At 42.8% G+C, this 21,369-nt stretch overlaps 1 protein-coding gene across 1 annotated transcript in view; it reads left to right on the plus strand.

The window, feature by feature from the left end:
• Window positions 1-9,424: 9,424 nt before the first annotated feature.
• The window catches only part of LOC128686183 (homeobox protein SIX3-like), a 67,733-nt gene continuing 55,788 nt past the window's right edge, over window positions 9,425-21,369 (plus strand). Inside the window, exon 1 of the mRNA XM_053772970.2 lies at window positions 9,425-11,005. Within this exon, the coding sequence (XP_053628945.1) occupies window positions 10,350-11,005 (656 nt within the window). The 5' untranslated portion in view covers window positions 9,425-10,349. The remainder of the gene's footprint in view (window positions 11,006-21,369) is intronic.

Below are 21,369 nucleotides of genomic sequence, written 5' to 3' on the forward strand. Positions count from 1 at the left end.
TGTACATTACCTGTGTGTACATTACCTGTGTACCTTACCTGTGTGTACATTACCTGTGTACCTTACCTGTGTGTACATTACCTGTGTGTACATTACCTGTGTACCTTACCTGTGTGTACATTACCTGTGTACCTTACCTGTGTGTACATTACCTGTGTGTACATTACCTGTGTACCTTACCTGTGTGTACATTACCTGTGTACCTTACCTGTGTGTACATTACCTGTGTACCTTACCTGTGTGTACATTACCTGTGTGTACATTACCTGTGTGTACATTACCTGTGTACCTTACCTGTGTGTACATTACCTGTGTACCTTACCTGTGTGTACATTACCTGTGTGTACATTACCTGTGTACCTTACCTGTGTGTACATTACCTGTGTACCTTACCTGTGTGTACATTACCTGTGTGTACATTACCTGTGTACCTTACCTGTGTGTACATTACCTGTGTACCTTACCTGTGTGTACATTACCTGTGTATCTTACCTGTGTGTACATTACCTGTGTGTACATTACCTGTGTACCTTACCTGTGTGTACATTACCTGTGTGTACATTACCTGTGTACCTTACCTGTGTGTACATTACCTGTGTACCTTACCTGTGTGTACATTACCTGTGTGTACATTACCTGTGTGTACCTTAACTGTGTGTACATTACCTGTGTGTACATTACCTGTGTGTACCTTACCTGTGTGTACATTACCTGTGTGTACATTACCTGTGTACCTTACCTGTGTGTACATTACCTGTGTGTACATTACCTGTGTACCTTACCTGTGTGTACATTACCTGTGTGTACATTACCTGTGTACCTTACCTGTGTGTACATTACCTGTGTACCTTACCTGTGTGTACATTACCTGTGTGTACATTACCTGTGTACCTTACCTGTGTGTACATTACCTGTGTACCTTACCTGTGTGTACATTACCTGTGTGTACATTACCTGTGTACCTTACCTGTGTGTACATTACCTGTGTACCTTACCTGTGTGTACATTACCTGTGTGTACATTACCTGTGTACCTTACCTGTGTGTACATTACCTGTGTACCTTACCTGTGTGTACATTACCTGTGTGTACATTACCTGTGTGTACCTTACCTGTGTGTACCTTACCTGTGTGTACCTTACCTGTGTGTACCTTACCTGTGTGTACCTTACCTGTGTGTACATTACCTGTGTGTACATTACCTGTGTGTATCTTACCTGTGTGTACCTTACCTGTGTGTACATTACCTGTGTGTACCTTACCTGTGTGTACCTTACCTGTGTGTACCTTACCTGTGTGTACCTTACCTGTGTGTACCTTACCTGTGTGTACATTACCTCTGTGTACCTTACCTGTGTGTACCTTACCTGTGTGTACCTTACCTGTGTGTACCTTACCTGTGTGTACCTTACCTGTGTGTACATTACCTCTGTGTACCTTACCTGTGTGTACCTTACCTGTGTGTACCTTACCTGTGTGTACCTTACCTGTGTGTACCTTACCTGTGTGTACCTTACCTGTGTGTACATTACCTCTGTGTACCTTACCTGTGTGTACCTTACCTGTGTGTACCTTACCTGTGTGTACCTTACCTGTGTGTACATTACCTGTGTGTACCTTACCTGTGTGTACCTTACCTGTGTGTACCTTACCTGTGTGTACCTTACCTGTGTGTACATTACCTGTGTGTACCTTACCTGTGTGTACCTTACCTGTGTGTACCTTACCTGTGTGTACCTTACCTGTGTGTACATTACCTGTGTGTACCTTACCTGTGTGTACCTTACCTGCATGTACCTTACCTGTGTGTACCTTACCTGTGTGTACCTTACCTGTGTGTACATTACCTGTGTGTACCTTACCTGTGTGTACCTTACCTGTGTGTACCTTACCTGGGTGTACATTACCTGTGTGTACCTTACCTGTGTGTACCTTACCTGAATGTACCTTACCTGTGTGTACATTAACTGTGTGTACCTTACCTGTATGTACATTACCTGTGTGTACATTACCTGTGTGTACATTACCTGTGCGTACCTTACCTGTGTGTACATTACCTGTGTGTACATTACCCGTGTGTACATTACCTGTGTGTACCTTACCTGTATGTACATTGCCTGTGTGTACATTACTTGTGTGTACATTACCTGTGTGTACCTTACCTGTATGTACATTACCTGTGTGTACCTTACCTGTGTGTGCATTACCTGTGTGTACCTTACCTGTATGTACATTACCTGTGTGTACCTTACCTGTATATACATTACCTGTGTGTGCCTTACCTGTATGCACATTACCTGTGTGTACCTTACCTGTATGTACATTAACTGTGTGTACCTTACCTGCGTGTGCATTACCTGTGTGTACCTTACCTGTATGTACATTACCTGTGTGTACCTTACCTGTGTGTACATTATCTGTGTGTACCTTACCTGTGTGTGCATTACCTGTATGTACCTTACCTGTGTGTGCATTACCTGTGTGTACCTTACCTGTGTGTGCATTACCTGTGTGTACATTACCTGTGTGTACCTTACCTGTGTGTGCATTACCTGTGTGTACCTTACCTGTGTGTACATTATCTGTGTGTACCTTACCTGTGTGTGCATTACCTTTGTGTACCTTACCTATGTGTACATTTCTTGCGTGTCACTTACGTGCACCTTACTTGTATGTAACTTACTGTGTGTACATACCTGGAGTATACCTGGAGTATACCAGGTCTCATGGTGGATCAGGGCCTGATCAACCAGGCTGTTACTGCTGGCCGCACGCAACCTGACATACGAACCACAGCCCGGCTAGTCATGTACTGACTTTAGGCGCCTGTCCAGTACCTGCTTGAAGACAGCCAGGGGTCTATTGGTAATCCTGACCTGTGTCTACCTGACCTGTGGGTGTATATCACATGTGTGTCTAGTCACCCATTTGTACTCACCTATCTGTGGTTGCAGGGGTCGAATCTCAGGTCCTGGCCCAACCTCTCTGCTTTCCACTACTGGATTTCCCTTCTTCAGGTTGAGAGTTCTACTATACCTCTTCTTAAAACTATGTACGTGAATCCTGCCCCTACCACGTTGCTGTCAAGGTCGTTCCACTTCCTGACAACTGTAGGACTAAAGAAGTATTTACTAACATCCTGAGCCCTCGTGTACTTCAGACCTGAGTGTCGACCAGGGTTGCCCTCTCCATCCTCTTCATCCTGATCAGTATTGTGTCCGTCTTAATTTGTGTCATCTCTGGTTCTTCTGTTTTCTCGTGTCATTAAGTTCATCTCTGGCTCTTCTGTTTTCTCATGTCATTAAGTTCATCTCTGGTTCTTTTGTTTTCTCATGTCATTAAGTTCATCTCTGGCTCTTCTGTTTTCTCGTGTCATTAAGTTCATCTCTGGCTCTTCTGTTTTCTCATGTCATTAAGTTCATCTCTGGCTCTTTTGTTCTCTCATGTCATTAAGTTCATCTGTGGTTCTTTTGTTTTCTCATGTCATTAAGTTCATCTCTGGCTCTTCTGTTTTCTCGTGTCATTAAGTTCATCTCTGGCTCTTCTGTTTTCTCATGTCATTAAGTTCATCTCTGGCTCTTTTGTTCTCTCATGTCATTAAGTTCATCTGTGGTTCTTTTGTTTTCTCATGTCATTAAGTTCATCTCTGGCTCTTCTGTTTTCTCGTGTCATTAAGTTCATCTCTGGCTCTTCTGTTTTCTCATGTCATTAAGTTCATCTCTGGCTCTTCTGTTCTCTCATGTCATTAAGGTTCATCTGTGGTTCCTCTATTTTCTCATGTCATTAAGTTCATCTGTGGTTCCTCTGTTTTCTCATGTCATTAAGTTCATCTGTGGTTCTTCTGTTTTCTCATGTCATTAAGTTCATCTGTGGTTCTTCTGTTTTCTCATGTCATTAAGTTCATCTGTGGTTCTTCTGTTTTCTCATGTCATTAAGTTCATCTCTGGCTCTTCTGTTTTCTCGTGTCATTAAGTTCATCTCTGGTTCTTCTGTTCTCTCATGTCATTAAGTTCATCTCTGGTTCTTCTGTTCTCTCATGTCATTAAGTTCATTTCTAGTTCTTCTGTTCTCTCATGTCATTAAGTTCATTTCTGGTTCTTCTGTTTTCTCATCTCATTAAGTTCATTTCTGGTTTTTCTGTTCTCTCATGTCATTAAGTTCATCTCTGGTTCTTCTGTTCTCTCGTATCATTAAGTTCAACTTAAGAACCAGTCTCGTTACACTTGTCTTTCCCTAGCTTCTTGACATGCTCTATCAGATGTGGGTTCCATATTGGTGCTGAATACTCCAAGATGGACCTGACAAATGTCATGTATAGTGTCGTGAATGACTCCGTGTTGAGGTTCCTGAAAGCTGTTTTAAATTTGCCTGTCTGGCATTTACTGCTGCGGCTATGTGACTGATGTGCTTTCCCCTGTGTCCACTTGTTCTTAACATTTTTAATTCAAGCAATCTGCTCTTGTCAATCCCTCTAAAGATTTTGTACGTAGTAATCATGTTCCCGCTTGACCTTTCCTTCTCTGAGATAATGAAGCTTGTCTCCTCATAGTTCTGGTGCTACACTGGTTATACTCCTTTGGACTTTTTCTAGTTTCTTCACGTGCATGACCAGGTGTGGGCTCCATGCTGGGGCTCCGCACTCAATTATTGACCTAATATGTGTCGTGTACAAGGTTCTGAGAGATCTTTGTTAAAGTTTCTGAATGTTATTCTGCGGTTTGCTTACGTTATGTGGTTTATGTACAATTCTGGCGATCAGCTAGGTGTTGATAAATTAGACACATGTGCAACTCTTGGGTATCTTTATTGAGGAAACGTTTCGCCACACAGTGGCTTCATCAGTCCAATACAAAGAGGAAGGCGTAAGGAGAGGAGGAGAATGAGGTAATCAGTCCCTCAACCTGGAGTCGATGTGTTCAGTCCATCAAGTGTCGGTATTTTATACCATTTATTTCCATCGGGAATTCTTCTGTTGCCTTACAGTTGGGCACGACCTACTTCCACTTCAATGTGGGTCTGACGTGCAGGGTGTACAGTGTCATGAATGAATGACTCCTTATTTAGATGTCTAAACGCTATTCTCAGGTTTGCCAGGCTCCCATATGCTGCAGCAGTTAGTTGGTTGATGTGTGCCTCAGATGTGCTCGGTATGATGCTCACCCCATGATCCTTTTCCTTGAGTGAGTTTTGTAGTCTTTGACCTCTTAGGCTGTACTCCGTTTGCAGCCTTCTTTGTCCTTTCTCAAACTTCATAATTTTGCACTTGGTGGGGTTAAACTCCAGGAGCCATTTGTCGGACCAGGCTTGGAGCCTGTCCAGATCTCCTTGTAGGCTTTCCTAATTCTCTTCCTCTTGTATTCTCCTCAGTAGCTTCACATCGTCTGCGAACAAGGACACCTCTAAATCTATCCCTTCCGTCGTGTTATTCACATATACAAGAACAGTACCGAGCCTAGGACTGACCCTTGTGGAACCGCACTCGACACATGCACTCACTCTGACACTTCTTCTTGTAGCAACACACGTTGTTTCCTTCCTATCAGGTATTCCCTGATCCACTGCAGCACTTTACCTACTCTTCCTGCCTGCTCCTCTAGCTTTTCAACCAGTCTCTCGTGTGGTATTGTGTCGAAAGCCTTCTTGCAGTCCAACAAGATGTGTGTGTTCTTACCTATTTGTGGTTGCAGGGGTCGATTCACAGCTCCTGGCCCCGCCTATTTCATGAGCTTTATTGTATCACTTTATAAAGTTATGTATGGATCCTGTCTCCACTACATCACACCAGGTTATTTCATTTCCTTACAACTCTATGGCAGAACAAAAACTTTTTAACATCCCTGTGACTCGACTCATATGAGTCTTCAATTCCAATTGTGAACCCTCGTTGCTGCGTCATATTTCTGAAACACTCCGTCCTTATCTACCTTGTCAGTTCCTCTCAGTATTTTGTATGTCGTTATCATATCCCCCCTATCTCCACTGTCCTCCAGTTTCGTCAGGTCGATTTCCTTTAACCTCCCCTTGCAGGACATATCTCTCAGCTCCGGGACTAGTCTTGTTGCAAACATTTGCACTTTCTATAATTTCTTAACGTGCTTGACCAGGTATAGGTTCCATACTGGTGTGTGAAACAGGCGATAATAATACGTGTGAAACAGGAATATGTGCGAAACATCAATATGTACGAAACAAACACTGTATGCATACGAAAGTGACACTAGACGTGAGCGTGCCTGGTGGCGCAGGTTGCACAAGGTATTCACTAACACAGGTTCGACTCTCACCCGTAATTTCGTTGTTCTGTGTGTGTGCTACATGAAGAATCGTGCGCAGGGGGGGGGATGTTCTGTTGAACTAGGGGTAGGGGGAGGGGAGGGGGAGGGGGAGGGGGATTAGGGAGACCTTCATGGGTGAAGTAGACAGGTAAGCTGGCAGCACGATGACAGACAGACAGGTAGGCAGGAACACAGACACGCAGACAGACAGACAGGAAGGCAGAAAGGCTGGTAGGCAGACATGCCGTCAAATTGACGGTTGGAATAATACACGTTCAGACAGACAGATGGGCAGTCATACAGATAATCTGGTAGACAGTGACATGCAGACGGTACTCACACACACACACACACACACACACACACACACACACACACACACACACACACACACGCACACACACACATGAATCATACACGTTAACCTTTGCCTACAACAACATCCACTCATCTACGAATGTACTCATCTACTTATAACGTTATCTACACATGCACTATTCCAGAAATGCGCTTATCTACTCATGCACTCATCTAGTCATACACTCATCCATATGCATTCATCTAACCATGCGCTCATCTACCCATACTCTCATCTACACTAATCTGCTGGTGTACTCATCTACTCATGCACTCATCCACATGCACTCATCTACCCATGCACTCATCCACATGCACTCATCTACCCATGCACTCATCCACATTCACTCATCTACACAAGCACTCGTCTTTCCACGCACTTCAGGTTAGTTGAATAACATCGAAATTTTGCATACTTGCGTAAGAAACTGCGTAATCTTACTTAGATACCACACAATCTTGCGTAATAAACCTGATAATCATGCGTAAGACACCACACAATCTTGCGTAACATACCTCACAATCTCTCATAAGACACCTCACAGTCCCGCGTAACGTACCCTACAATATTGCGTAATACACTTCACAATTTTGCGTAACACACCTCACAATCTTGCGTAATGCACCTCTCGATCTTGCGTAATACCTAACAGTCGTGCGTAACCACGGAATAATCTTGAGTGTATCTGTGTCAGCACGCACGGTCGCCCCTCCCATAATAAATGCACGGCAGATTCGTCTTTACAGCCCTTCATTAAGATGTTACGCAGTCTGCGGTATTCACTGACGTAGATGACGCGTGTACGCATTACCGGAAGCACTGAGGGAGGGATTAATTAGCACCTGGCAGGTAATTAAGTTAAAGAGGGAAGCCTGGAATGGGTGTGGTGGGTGGAGTGAGTGTGGAGGGATGAGTGGGTGTGGAGGGATGAGTGGGTGTGGAGGATGGAGTGGGTGTAGAGGGTTGAGTGGGTGTGAAGGGTGAAGTGAGTGTGGAGAGTGGAGTAGGTGGTTGTGAAAGGTGGAGAGCAAAGAGTGAAATGGATAGATAGGATTGATAAAGTTGGTGGACGTGGATGATAGACCTGGTGGATGAGAGAGAGTGGGTTGGTGTGGATGAATCTGCCACAACAATGTCATCATCACATCCGCGAGGAAAATAATAGGATAGATAATGAGAACCTTCAAAATAAGGGATACCAAGCCAGTGATGGTCCTCTATAAGTCACTCGTTCTCTCTAGGCCGGTATACTGCTGTACAGGCGAAATTGCTAACCTGCAGAATGTACAGAGAACTTTTACTGCACGTATGAGTCCAGTCGAGCATCTTAATTATTGAGAACGTTTGAAGTTCCTTGATCTGTACTCCTCAGAACGAAGGCGAGAAAGGTAAATTATAATTTTCGCCTGGAAAATCCTAGAGGAATACTTCACAAATCTGCACACAGAAACCGAGAGGCTCGGCAGTGTCCAAAGTATTCCAGTGAAAAGTAGGAGTGCCTTGAGAACACCGAGAGACAACACAATAAGCGTAAGGGGCCCAAGACTACTCAACAGCTTCCCATCGTATATAAGGTAGATTATCAGTAAACCACTTTCTGTCTTCAAGAGAGACCTGGATAATTTCCTAGTCATTTCTTGATCAGCCGTGCGTTGGACTGCGTGTGACCAGCAGTAACAGCTTGGGTTACCAAGCTCTGATCCACCTCGAGGCCTAGTCAGAGATCGGGTCGCGGGGGCGTTGACTCCCGAAAGTATCTTTCAGGTAATGGATGGCGTGGGTGGCGTGGAGGATACATGGAAGAGTAGGTGAGTATGCAGAATGGAGTGTTTGGATGTGGAGGGTGCAGGGATTAGATGTTGAGCGAATGAATGTGGTGTGAGTGGATGTGGAGTGAGTGTGAAGTGGATGGGTGAAGAGTTGGAGGGTGTAGCGTGAGTTGGTGTGGAGTGGATGGGTATGGAGTGCGTAGTGGGAGTTTGTGGAATAGTGAGTGTGGAGGGGAGGAGTGGGTGGATGTGGAATTGGTGGATGTGGGTAGGTGGGTGTGCTGTTGACGGGTGTGAAATATGTGGGAGTGAATTGAGTAAGCTAAAAGTGGTTGGAGTGGAGTGATTGGACATAAAGAGGATGTTGTGGAATTGATGGGTGTGGAGTGAGTGGGTGTGAATTGGGTGTACCGGGTGGAGTGAGTGGGTGTGAATTGGGTGTACCGGGTGGAGTGGGTGGGTATGGATTGGGTGTACAGGGTGGAGTGGGTGGGTGTGGATTGGGCATATAGGGTGAAGTGGGTGGGTGTGGATTAAGTTACAGGGGGGAGTGGGTGGGTGTGGATTGGGTGTGCTGGTTGGGTGTGAATTGGGTGTACAAGTTGGAATGGGTGGAGATATGGAGGATGGAGTGGAGGGTGTGATGGATGAAAGGGATATGGAAGATAGACGGGGTGTAGAGGATAGAGAGGGGATTGAAGGATGGTATGGGGGTGTGGGGAGCATATAGGATAGAGAGGTGGTATGGAAGATGGAGTGGGAGTGTGGAGGATGGAGTGGTGGGTGTGGAGGATGGAGGGGCATGGGGATGGAGTGGCATGGGGGATGGAGTGAGTGCAATGTAGGTAGCAGCTATTGTTTCTTCTACTAGTCTACTACTGATGCTGCACCTCAGTATACTAATCAGCCAACCACAGTAAAAGTTAGGCCAATGTGGTGCATAATTTTAAACAGATATTATACTCATCCAAACGTCACAGAATGAGGCCTGGATATGTAATATGAAAGGTATGGCAAGGGCATATTGTAGATGTGGGGGAGAGTTGGGGCCAGAAGAGTTCATAAAAAAATTAATCATATCTGGCTACGTCAATGGAAACAATTTTGGTCTTCATCAATGACGTGTGAACTGAGACGTCTTACAAAGAGTCTTTACAGATGATTTGGGAGGTATATCTGTGAGTGGGCATGTATTGTGTCTGTGCTCGGCTCCCACACACCAGTATCGTAAGAAAGGTTGAAATAAAACAAACCATAATTATTAAAGAATGTTGTGATTATCTATCACTCTCTGTTCAAGTTTACCTCTGAAGTTTTCTTTTCCATAAACTCTGTAATAGTGATCCGTGCCCGGGCTATTAAGACAGTCTCTGATGAACCCGGGTCTATCACCACCTCGGAGACCAACCACTTCATTTAGGGACAAGTATGTCAGCTGAAATGTCAAACATCGGCCACAAAACAATGTACTTTGTAACTCAATACACAGCTATTTGCATTCCAGAGTGAGACCTCGGCCAGTTGGTGGCTGTGGCGGGAAGCGGTGTTGACACGCGGGCGCCGCCTCCCGGAGATGGTAAACCCGAGGACCTGCCCGACTCCGCCCACTAGGGGCGCCATTGGTTGAAGGTTTGACGCGAAGCCAATGAGTGCGAGGAGGGTTGCGAAGGCGGGAAACCCTTGCATTGAGCGACCAATGAGTGGAGATCCTCCAGTTCGGCAGCTGTGCAGCGCAAGGCTCCGCCCCCACGTCACTGCTCCTCTCACTACCTCTCCGGGACTCCATTATTACCGCGGGAGGCGCGACAGCAACACGGTGAGCAGGCTCTCTCATGGACAGATTCTTTTGCGCGTTTAGCATGACCACGGTTGCTGCTGTTAAGTGATTGTGACGGTGAACTGCCTTGCATTTGTCAGTGGTGTAACTCGGTTGAATGTGAGAGACATAATGGTGCTTGGCCTTGCAGCTAACGTAAGTGCTTCCTCAGGAAGCAGCGTAGGAGGTTCTGGCGGCCCTGTGGTGCCCACTCCGATTGTGGCGCTACCCTCGCTCTCCTTCACCGCCGCCCAAGTGGCCGCCGTCTGCGAGACTCTAGAAGAAAGTGGTGATATGGAGCGTCTTGGACGGTTCTTGTGGTCGTTACCAGTGGCTCACCCGCACCTTCACGACCTTAACAAACATGAGGCGGTGCTGCGAGCGCGAGCCCTCGTCTCCTTCCACGTGGGAAACTTCCGAGAGCTCTACGCTATCATGGAGTCACACAGATTCTCGAAACCTTCTCACGCACGGCTACAGGCGCTGTGGCTGGAGGCGCACTACCAGGAGGCAGAGCGTCTTCGTGGTCGCCCGCTGGGCCCAGTCGACAAGTATAGAGTCCGCAAGAAGTTTCCCTTTCCTAGGACCATCTGGGACGGCGAACAGAAGACCCACTGCTTCAAGGAACGCACAAGATCTCTATTGAGAGAGTGGTATCTGCAGGATCCCTACCCTAACCCCAGCAAGAAGAGGGAGCTGGCCTCGGCCACGGGTCTCACTCCTACACAAGTTGGCAACTGGTTCAAGAATCGGCGGCAGCGAGACAGAGCAGCAGCCGCTAAGAACAGGTAAATCACGTAGTAGTAAATTTGAAATCGGATGCAGCGGCCCCGTAACTATATGGGAGGTGAAAGTTAAGTGCAGTTATGAAGTATGGGTGGCCTGCTCTGTACAAACTCTTTGTGTGTCCCTGATGCACTGATGAACGCCTTGACAATTGACTGAGCTATCGTAGGTCTCGCCGTTGACGTACCTCACTCTAGTCCATAAAACATCAAATATGTCTTTAATTACACGGACATTAACTAGGGACAACCACAAATTAGACCCAGGGAATGCCAGTTCAGGAGAAGCGACTCATCGTTCATGGGTGTAACCATAAAATATCACTCTTGGCAAACCATTAACACTAACATGGAGGGGTAGCGAGGCCCTTGATCAATAACCTTTCCTAACACGGGTGATGACCCGGAAAATCCTCCTCACTCGACCCGGAGTTAATAACGGCAGGGGACGGTAATCCGGATTCAGCCTGAGTTTAACGCACGCTGTAAAGCGGGTTGTAGGAGCTCATCACGCTCTTCTAAATTAATATATCAGAGGAGTGAAGAGTTTTGCAGTACTCCAGCTGAAGTTTTAATATTTATTGTGGATATATTTATTTTCCTCGTTGCTGAAAGTGTGGAAAGTCGAGACCACAAATGGTTCGGCAGTTGCACTGTAACAAAAAAAACAAAAATACAGGGCATTGTGGGTTCCCTTATCCTACTGCAGGCTCTTACCGCTCTCCATCGATTATCCTGTACAAACCCCAAGAGCGTCATTAAGGCCCATCCACCCTCGCTTGCGTACACTATTATGACCCGTGCATCCTCACTTGTTTGCACCAATATGGCCTTTCCACTCTCATTGTGCACACCAGTATAGCCCATCCAGCCTTCTATGTACACTATTGTGTCTCATCTACTATCCTTGTGTACAATAATGTGGCCCATGCACCCTAATGTTTCATTCACCCTAACTAGAGTACACCGTAACATTACATACATCCATCAGTGTACAAAAAATATGGCCCAGCTACTCTCCTTGTGCATACCAGTGCTGACCATCCACCCTCTTGAGCACATTAATCCGCTCTCTGTGCTTACACCCCTCAAGAGAAGTTCCTTGACGCTGGTGAGGGGCTCTTGATCTAGGGAATTGGATCTGTGCTCCAGTTCCCTGAATTGAGCCGAATGCCTTCCATCCCCCCCCCCTATGTGCTGTATAATCCTATGGGTTTAACACTCCCCATGATTATAATAATAATAATAATAATAATAATAATAATCTGTGCTTACATTAATCTATCTTCCGTGTGAACATCTATCCCTTTCCATGCATACATCACCGTAGCTAAACACATTAAAAATGTGCACAACTCTCGTCCCCTCAACCGCCTCTTTGTCCTTTGATTTCTCTTCATCAAGATATCATTTATACGGGGAAATAATGACGGCGATAATTTCATTAGAGCTACGGGTTTTCTTCATCGTAATCTCGGTTTTGCTTACTATGACAACGGATTTGATCAACCGAGCCTCGAGTTTGTTCAGGCCTATGGATGTGTTCAAATGTACCGCAAACTTGTTCAGTTAGAATCAGTGGTTTGTTCTTCCAGACCACCAGTTTTTTCATTGATGGCCCTGATTTGATAAATGGGATCACGGGTTCTTTCAAAGGAATCCAGGTTTACACAACATTAACTCAGAGTTTTAGTCAGCAGAGACCAGGGCTATGTTCAAAATAATGAAGGAAGGGAGGAGGGGGGGGGGTTCAGCAGTATTTGTGTTCATATCGGAAAGTTATTGAGTGTCAGAGTTGGCAGTGGATCCGGTATCATGTTTGTTCAACGGATCGGAAGGGGGCTCGAGGCGAGATCTCAAGTGTCCGTTGAACGTTGCCACCCTTGTGGAGCATTAAGTGAGCGTCGCTGGATCACGAAAATATTAGTGATAACAAGTACAGTGTCCTTCTACATGACGGAGGATCGAAGCCTCACCGCCTTGCAATGAATGACCCAATCAGGTTTAGCTTTCATATATATATATATATATATATATATATATATATATATATATATATATATATATATATATATATATATATATATATATATATATATATATATATATCAGATTGAGTACTGAACGTAAGTGCGCATATTTTTTAACGATTCTGAGCTCACGAAACCTGGCAGTCACCACCTTTGGGTCTCCCAGAGGACTGCGGGGCCGAGTTAAAATCCAGAACCCACAGGTAATGACCAGAACTCAGAGATAGCCAGCGGAAATCACCGGTAAAACCCAGGAACACCCGGTACTATAGTGAGAATGTATCACACTGTGGCCGGTGTGTGTTGACTTATGCTCCTAGACAGGATGCTGTATGCTCCCTGTACGGTATGACTGATAATCCCTGCACGGTAAGACTGATACTTCCTGCACGGTATGACTGATACTCCCTGCACAGTATGACTGATACTCCCTGCACGGTATGACTGATACTCCCTGCACGGTATGACTGATACTCCCTGCACGGTATGACTGATACTCCCTGTACGGTATGACTGATACTCTCTGCACGGTATGACTGATACTCCCTGCACGGCATGACTGATACTCCCTGTACGGTATGACTGATACTCCCTGCACGGTATGACTGATACTCCCTGCACGGTATGACTGATACTCCCTGCACGGTATGACTGATACTCCCTGCACGGTATGACTGATACTCCCTGCACGGTATGACATACTCTCTGCACGGTATGACTGATACTCCCTGCACGGTATGACTGATGCTCCCTGCACGGTATGACTGATACTCTCTGCACGGTATGACTGATGCTCCCTGCACGGTATGACTGATACTCCCTGCACGGTATGACTGATACTCCCTGCACGGTATGACTGATACTCCCTGCACGGTATGACTGATACTCCCTGCACGGTATGACTGATATTCTCTGCACGGTATGACTGATACTCCCTGCACGGTATGACTGATGCTCCCTGCACGGTATGACTGATACTCCCTGCACGGTATGACTGATACTCTCTGCACGGTATGACTGATGCTCCCTGCACAGTATAATTGACGCTCCCTGCACGGTATGATTGATGCTCCCTGCACAGTATGATTGATGCTCCCTGCACAGTATGATTGATGCTCCCTGCACAGTATGATTGATGCTCCCTGCACAGCATGATTGATGCTCCCTGCACAGCATGATTGATGCTCCCTGCACAGCATGATTGATGCTCCCGGCACAGTATGATTGATGCTCCCTGCACAGTATGATTGATGCTCCCTGCACAGTATGATTGATGCTCCCTGCACAGTATGATTGATGCTCCCTGCACAGTATAATTGACGCTCCCTGCACGGTATAATTGACGCTCCCTGCACAGTATGATTGATTCTCCCTGCACAGTATAATTGACGCTCCCTGCACGGTATGATTGATGCTCCCTGCACAGTATGATTGATGCTCCCTGCACAGTATGATTGATGCTCCCTGCACAGCATGATTGATGCTCCCTGCACAGCATGATTGATGCTCCCTGCACAGCATGATTGATGCTCCCTGCACAGCATGATTGATGCTCCCCGCACAGCATGATTGATGCTCCCCGCACAGCATGATTGATGCTCCCTGCACAATATGACTGATGCTTCCTGCATCAATCAATAAGTCCTCAACAAAACTACGAGTTTTATTGATCCAGTATATTGGTCATGTGCGCTGAGCTCTGGCTTTTGATAGTAATTTAAAAAAAAAATAACCTTAATAATAATGATTAATAATAATAATAATAATAATAGCAATATATTGTACCTGGAGTTTACCTGGAGAGGGTTTCGGGGGTCAACGCCCCCCGCGGCTCGGTCTGAGACCAGGCATCATAGTGGATCAGGTGAAAAATATACATGATTCGAAACTATTGATAATATATTAAATAATTCACTGACCATTAATATTGTTATATTATTATTTTATTATTATTATTATTATTATTATTATTATTATTATTAGTAATTGCTGTCTTTTGTTTATTTATGTAATTATTGTTAATTATTTTTGCTCTCCCCGACATTATTTTTTTTCCACATTAAAAAGTAATAATTATTAAAAATATTGATCATTATAATATTATTGTCAATAAAATAATTATTAACTCTATTATTTGTAGCTCATCCGGAGAAAATTGTGCCTGCAATAATAATAATAGTAATAATAATAATTATTATTATTATTATTAATATTATTATTATTATATAATTATTATTATTATATAATAATAATTGTTATTTTTATATTAATAATAATAATAATAATAATAATGAGTATTATTTCTTACATTTGTTATATTATTATTATAATAATTGTTGTTATTATAATTATTATTGATATAATTAAAGATATTATTAGAGTTCTGTTCTTGAATTAACGAAGAGAAATAGACGTTACAAACGCAGTTATTTAGACGAAAAGAAATAGACGTTACATAGGCAAATATTTAGACGCAAAGAAATAGACGTTACAGACGCAAATATTTAGAAGCACATGAATAGACGCAATAGATGCAAAGAAACAGACGCTGTCGACGTAAACATATAGAGGCACAATAATCAAATAGACGAGACAAGGAATAGAGGCGCAAAGAAACAGATTCAAAATTATTGACGCTGATAAATAATTTTGACGCAGACAGATAAATCCAAAGCTTTTCAGGCCAACAAACAGACGCAAAGAAACGAAGACAAACGTTACATGACGCAAATGAACAGACGTAAATATATAGTGGGAAAGAAATGGTTGCAAATACAGAAATGAAAAAGCATAAACTCCAACGTAATGATGACAATAATAATAATAATAATAATAATAATAATAATAATAATAATAATAATATAACAATAGTATTATTATATTATTATTATTATTATTATTATTATTATTATTATTATTATTATTAATTATTATTTATTATTGTTGTTATTGTTACTTATTATTATTATTATTATTATTATTATTATTATTATTATTATTATTATTATTAATTATTATTTATTATTATTGTTGTTATTGTTACTTATTATTATTATTATTATTATTATTATTATTATTATTATTATTATTATTATTATTACTGTAGTCTGGAAGAAATTTGAACTCCTCCCAAAAACTAGATCATTAAACACAGCCCAGTGATACGGGCTCTTCCCTGGTCCTGTAATTTGGTGTAAATACCTCATTAGACTAATTAGAAAAGAACATTCTCTTTTAGTTAATTAAAGAGCAATAAAAAGAGTTTTTTTTGTGCTCTTTACCATCATGAGAGTAATGCGCGAACGTGTTGATGTCCCCGTGTTGATGACCCCTGTTAATTCGCGAACGTATTGATGTCCCGTGTTGACCCGTGTTAGAGATCCGTGTTAATATTGGAGAATCTTGTGGACACGTGGTAATGTCCCGTGTTGATGACCCGTGTTAATGACCCGTGTTGATGATCCGTGTTAAAGATCTGTGTTAGTAACCCGTGTTAATGACGGGCATTAAGAATACGGCTGGGATTGCTAAATTATAAATCTCTCTCTCTCTCACTCTCTCTCTCTCTGGGAAGTAACTGTATCTATATTCATGGGGAAGCGTTAAACTCGTAGGGGAATGGGAGATAATGAGGTATGACTGGAGAATAGGGAAGGATAGCTCCAGTTCCTCAAATGAAGAGCCCTTCATCCGCATGAATGCTCCACACTATGAAATGTGGGTAACAGAGATTATTTTCCACGTGAGTTCTGGAAAGACAGTCATGGCGCGAGTGTTAGTCAATGTGCTTTCTTCATATATATATATATATACATATATATATATATATATATATATATATATATATATATATATATATATACATACATATATACATATATATATATATATATATATATATATACATACATATATACATATATATATATACATACATATATACATATATATATATATATATATATATATATATATATATATATATATATATATATATATATATATATATATCTATATATATATATATATATATATAAATATATATGCAAAACAACCACTCTGAAAGAATAGAGAAATTCCAAGCGCTTTCGTGACTACTCACATTATCAAGGAACATATCACTACATAAATATATATGTAGTGAACATCAGCTTGTCGGGAACACCCTCTTGTAACGAACATTCACTTGCAGCGAACACCCACTTAGGAAACACCCGCTTGTAGCGAGCACCAGCTTGTAGCAAACATCTGCTTGTTAAGAACGCCTGCGTGTAGCGAACACCGGGTAATCGACCATCAGTAACCAGATAAGTGAATAAATAACCGAAGTAATGAAGTGTTGGGAAGACAGCGACCAACCTGTAGGAACACCACCTTGCTCGCTCTCTCTCTCTCTCTCTCTCTCTCTCTCTAAAGTCAATATAACAAGGTATGGTATGAAGGTTTTATTATATTGTAAGATCGAAACGAAAATTTAGTTTTACGATTTTAACAAAAACAACAACAATAATAATAATAATTATAATAATAATAATAATAATAATAATAATAATAATAATAATAATAATAATAATAATAATAATTTTATTATTTTTAACTGGGAGCGATAGTAATAATAATACTAATAAAAATAATAAAAATAATAATAATAATAATTATAATAATAAACAACAGTAATAATAACAATACTACTAATAATAATAATTATTTTATTATTATTTTAACGGGAGAGCACTAAACCTGTCAAGGCTATACAACGGCTATGGGAGATAAGAGTTAATTCACAGAAAGGAGAGACACAGAGAGAGAGAGAGCCAGCTCCCCTTCCTTGCATCAAGAGCCCTTCACCAATGTGAAATTCCTCCCTTTAAAGGACGGGAGGGGGGAAAGGGGGGGAGGGGGGAAAGGGGGGGAGGGGGTTGGGGGGAGGGGGCGGGTCATCTCAGAGATGCCTTTTGAAAAAAAAGAATGAAATTATTCATAGTAACTGTCTTTAATTTCTTTTTTTTTTTTAGATTATATAATTCACGGGATTATAATATCTTTCCAGAGATTGAGATAAATAATTCTGCGATTATTTCACTGGCTCTCGGTAGAGGGGAGAATAAATTCGGGAGAATGTTTAAAAATTTCTTTAAGGAAGATCTTGATAAAGCTCCACACGGAGTGATGCAGAGACTTGATAAAGCTCCACACGGAGTGTTGCAGAGACTTGATAAAGCTCCACACGGAGTGATGCAGAGACTTGATAAAGCTCCACACGGAGTGTTGCAGTGACTTGATAAAGCTCCACACGGAGTGATGCAGAGACTTGATAAAGCTCCACACGGAGTGTTGCAGTGACTTGATAAAGCTCCACACGGAGTGATGCAGTGACTTGATAAAGCTCCACACGGAGTGATGCAGTGACTTGATAAAGCTCCACACGGAGTGATGCAGAGACTTGATAAAGCTCCACACGGAGTGATGCAGAGACTTGATAAAGCTCCACACGGAGTGATGCAGTGACTTGATAAAGCTCCACACGGAGTGATGCAGAGACTTGATAAAGCTCCACACGGAGTGATGCAGTGACTTGATAAAGCTCCACACGGAGTGATGCAGTGACTTGATAAAGCTCCACACGGAGTGATGCAGAGACTTGATAAAGCTCCACACGGAGTGATGCAGTGACTTGATAAAGCTCCACACGGAGTGTTGCAGAGACTTGATAAAGCTCCACACGGAGTGTTGCAGAGACTTGATAAAGCTCCACACGGAGTGATGCAGAGACTTGATAAAGCTCCACACGGAGTGTTGCAGAGACTTGATAAAGCTCCACACGGAGTGATGCAGTGACTTGATAAAGCTCCACACGGAGTGATGCAGTGACTTGATAAAGCTCCACACGGAGTGATGCAGTGACTTGATAAAGCTCCACACGGAGTGATGCAGTGACTTGATAAAGCTCCACACGGAGTGATGCAGAGACTTGATAAAGCTCCACACGGAGTGTTGCAGTGACTTGATAAAGCTCCACACGGAGTGATGCAGTGACTTGATAAAGCTCCACACGGAGTGTTGCAGTGACTTGATAAAGCTCCACACGGAGTGATGCAGAGACTTGATAAAGCTCCACACGGAGTGATGCAGAGACTTGATAAAGCTCCACACGGAGTGATGCAGAGACTTGATAAAGCTCCACACGGAGTGATGCAGAGACTTGATAAAGCTCCACACGGAGTGATGCAGAGACTTGATAAAGCTCCACACGGAGTGATGCAGAGACTTGATAAAGCTCCACACGGAGTGATGCAGAGACTTGATAAAGCTCCACACGGAGTGATGCAGAGACTTGATAAAGCTCCACACGGAGTGTTGCAGTGACTTGATAAAGCTCCACACGGAGTGATGCAGAGACTTGATAAAGCTCCACACGGAGTGTTGCAGTGACTTGATAAAGCTCCACACGGAGTGATGCAGAGACTTGATAAAGCTCCACACGGAGTGATGCAGAGACTTGATAAAGCTCCACACGGAGTGTTGCAGTGACTTGATAAAGCTCCACACGGAGTGTTGCAGTGACTAGATAAAGCTCCACACGGAGTGATGCAGAGACTTGATAAAGCTCCACACGGAGTGTTGCAGTGACTTGATAAAGCTCCACACGGAGTGATGCAGAGACTTGATAAAGCTCCACACGGAGTGATGCAGTGACTTGATAAAGCTCCACACGGAGTGTTGCAGTGACTTGATAAAGCTCCACACGGAGTGTTGCAGTGACTTGATAAAGCTCCACACGGAGTGATGCAGAGACTTGATAAAGCTCCACACGGAGTGATGCAGAGACTTGATAAAGCTCCACACGGAGTGATGCAGTGACTTGATAAAGCTCCACACGGAGTGTTGCAGTGACTTGATAAAGCTCCACACGGAGTGATGCAGTGACTTGATAAAGCTCCACACGGAGTGTTGCAGTGACTTGATAAAGCTCCACACGGAGTGATGCAGAGACTTGATAAAGCTCCACACGGAGTGATGCAGAGACTTGATAAAGCTCCACACGGAGTGATGCAGAGACTTGATAAAGCTCCACACGGAGTGATGCAGTGACTTGATAAAGCTCCACACGGAGTGATGCAGAGACTTGATAAAGCTCCACACGGAGTGATGCAGAGACTTGATAAAGCTCCACACGGAGTGATGCAGAGACTTGATAAAGCTCCACACGGAGTGTTGCAGTGACTTGATAAAGCTCCACACGGAGTGATGCAGAGACTTGATAAAGCTCCACACGGAGTGATGCAGAGACTTGATAAAGCTCCACACGGAGTGATGCAGAGACTTGATAAAGCTCCACACGGAGTGATGCAGAGACTTGATAAAGCTCCACACGGAGTGATGCAGTGACTTGATAAAGCTCCACACGGAGTGATGCAGAGACTTGATAAAGCTCCACACGGAGTGATGCAGTGACTTGATAAAGCTCCACACGGAGTGATGCAGTGACTTGATAAAGCTCCACACGGAGTGATGCAGAGAGTTGATAAAGCTCCACACGGAGTGATGCAGAGACTTGATAAAGCTCCACACGGAGTGATGCAGTGACTTGATAAAGCTCCACTGTTACAGTGGTTTAGAGACAGAGAAGCGGGAGTTGGTTGGTGTATCAGCTGTGGAGTACCAGTCAAGAAAGTTTAAACTATCAAATGGGGGACCAGGATGAACACTGAACATTATATATATATATATATATATATATATATATATATATATATATATATATATATATATATATATATATATATATATATATATATATATATATATATACATATATATATAAAAGAAAAACATGGTGATAAAAATTATTAAGTTACGGGAAAATAAGGAAAATATATCTCGAATGGAAACTGAAGATAGGAAGATTAACGAGCCATCTTGCGTGTTTATTAGATGCGGAGACGCCAGAAACACTTGAAAGGTTAAACGAGTGACATAAACAGCAGCTGATTTTGTGGTGTAGACGCGGTAGCGACCGGATGTGACACACTGACTGCGATTGCCATGTTAAACCTGTAATATTTCTAAATATTACGAATGAGATAATTTGATTCTTAATTTAATACACATACACACATACACACACACACACACACACACACACACACACACACACACACACACACACACACACACACACACACACACACACACACACAGACACACACACACACAATAAAAAAATTCAGTAACCTCAAATTTGTGGGAGAAAAAAATCACTAATTAACATATTTTCAAAGAATGATAGTTTTTTATATTATTGTTATAATTATTATTTTCGTTGTTATTTATATC

Source organism: Cherax quadricarinatus, chromosome 9 (genome assembly GCF_038502225.1).
Source record: "Cherax quadricarinatus isolate ZL_2023a chromosome 9, ASM3850222v1, whole genome shotgun sequence".
NCBI lineage: Eukaryota > Metazoa > Arthropoda > Malacostraca > Decapoda > Parastacidae > Cherax > Cherax quadricarinatus.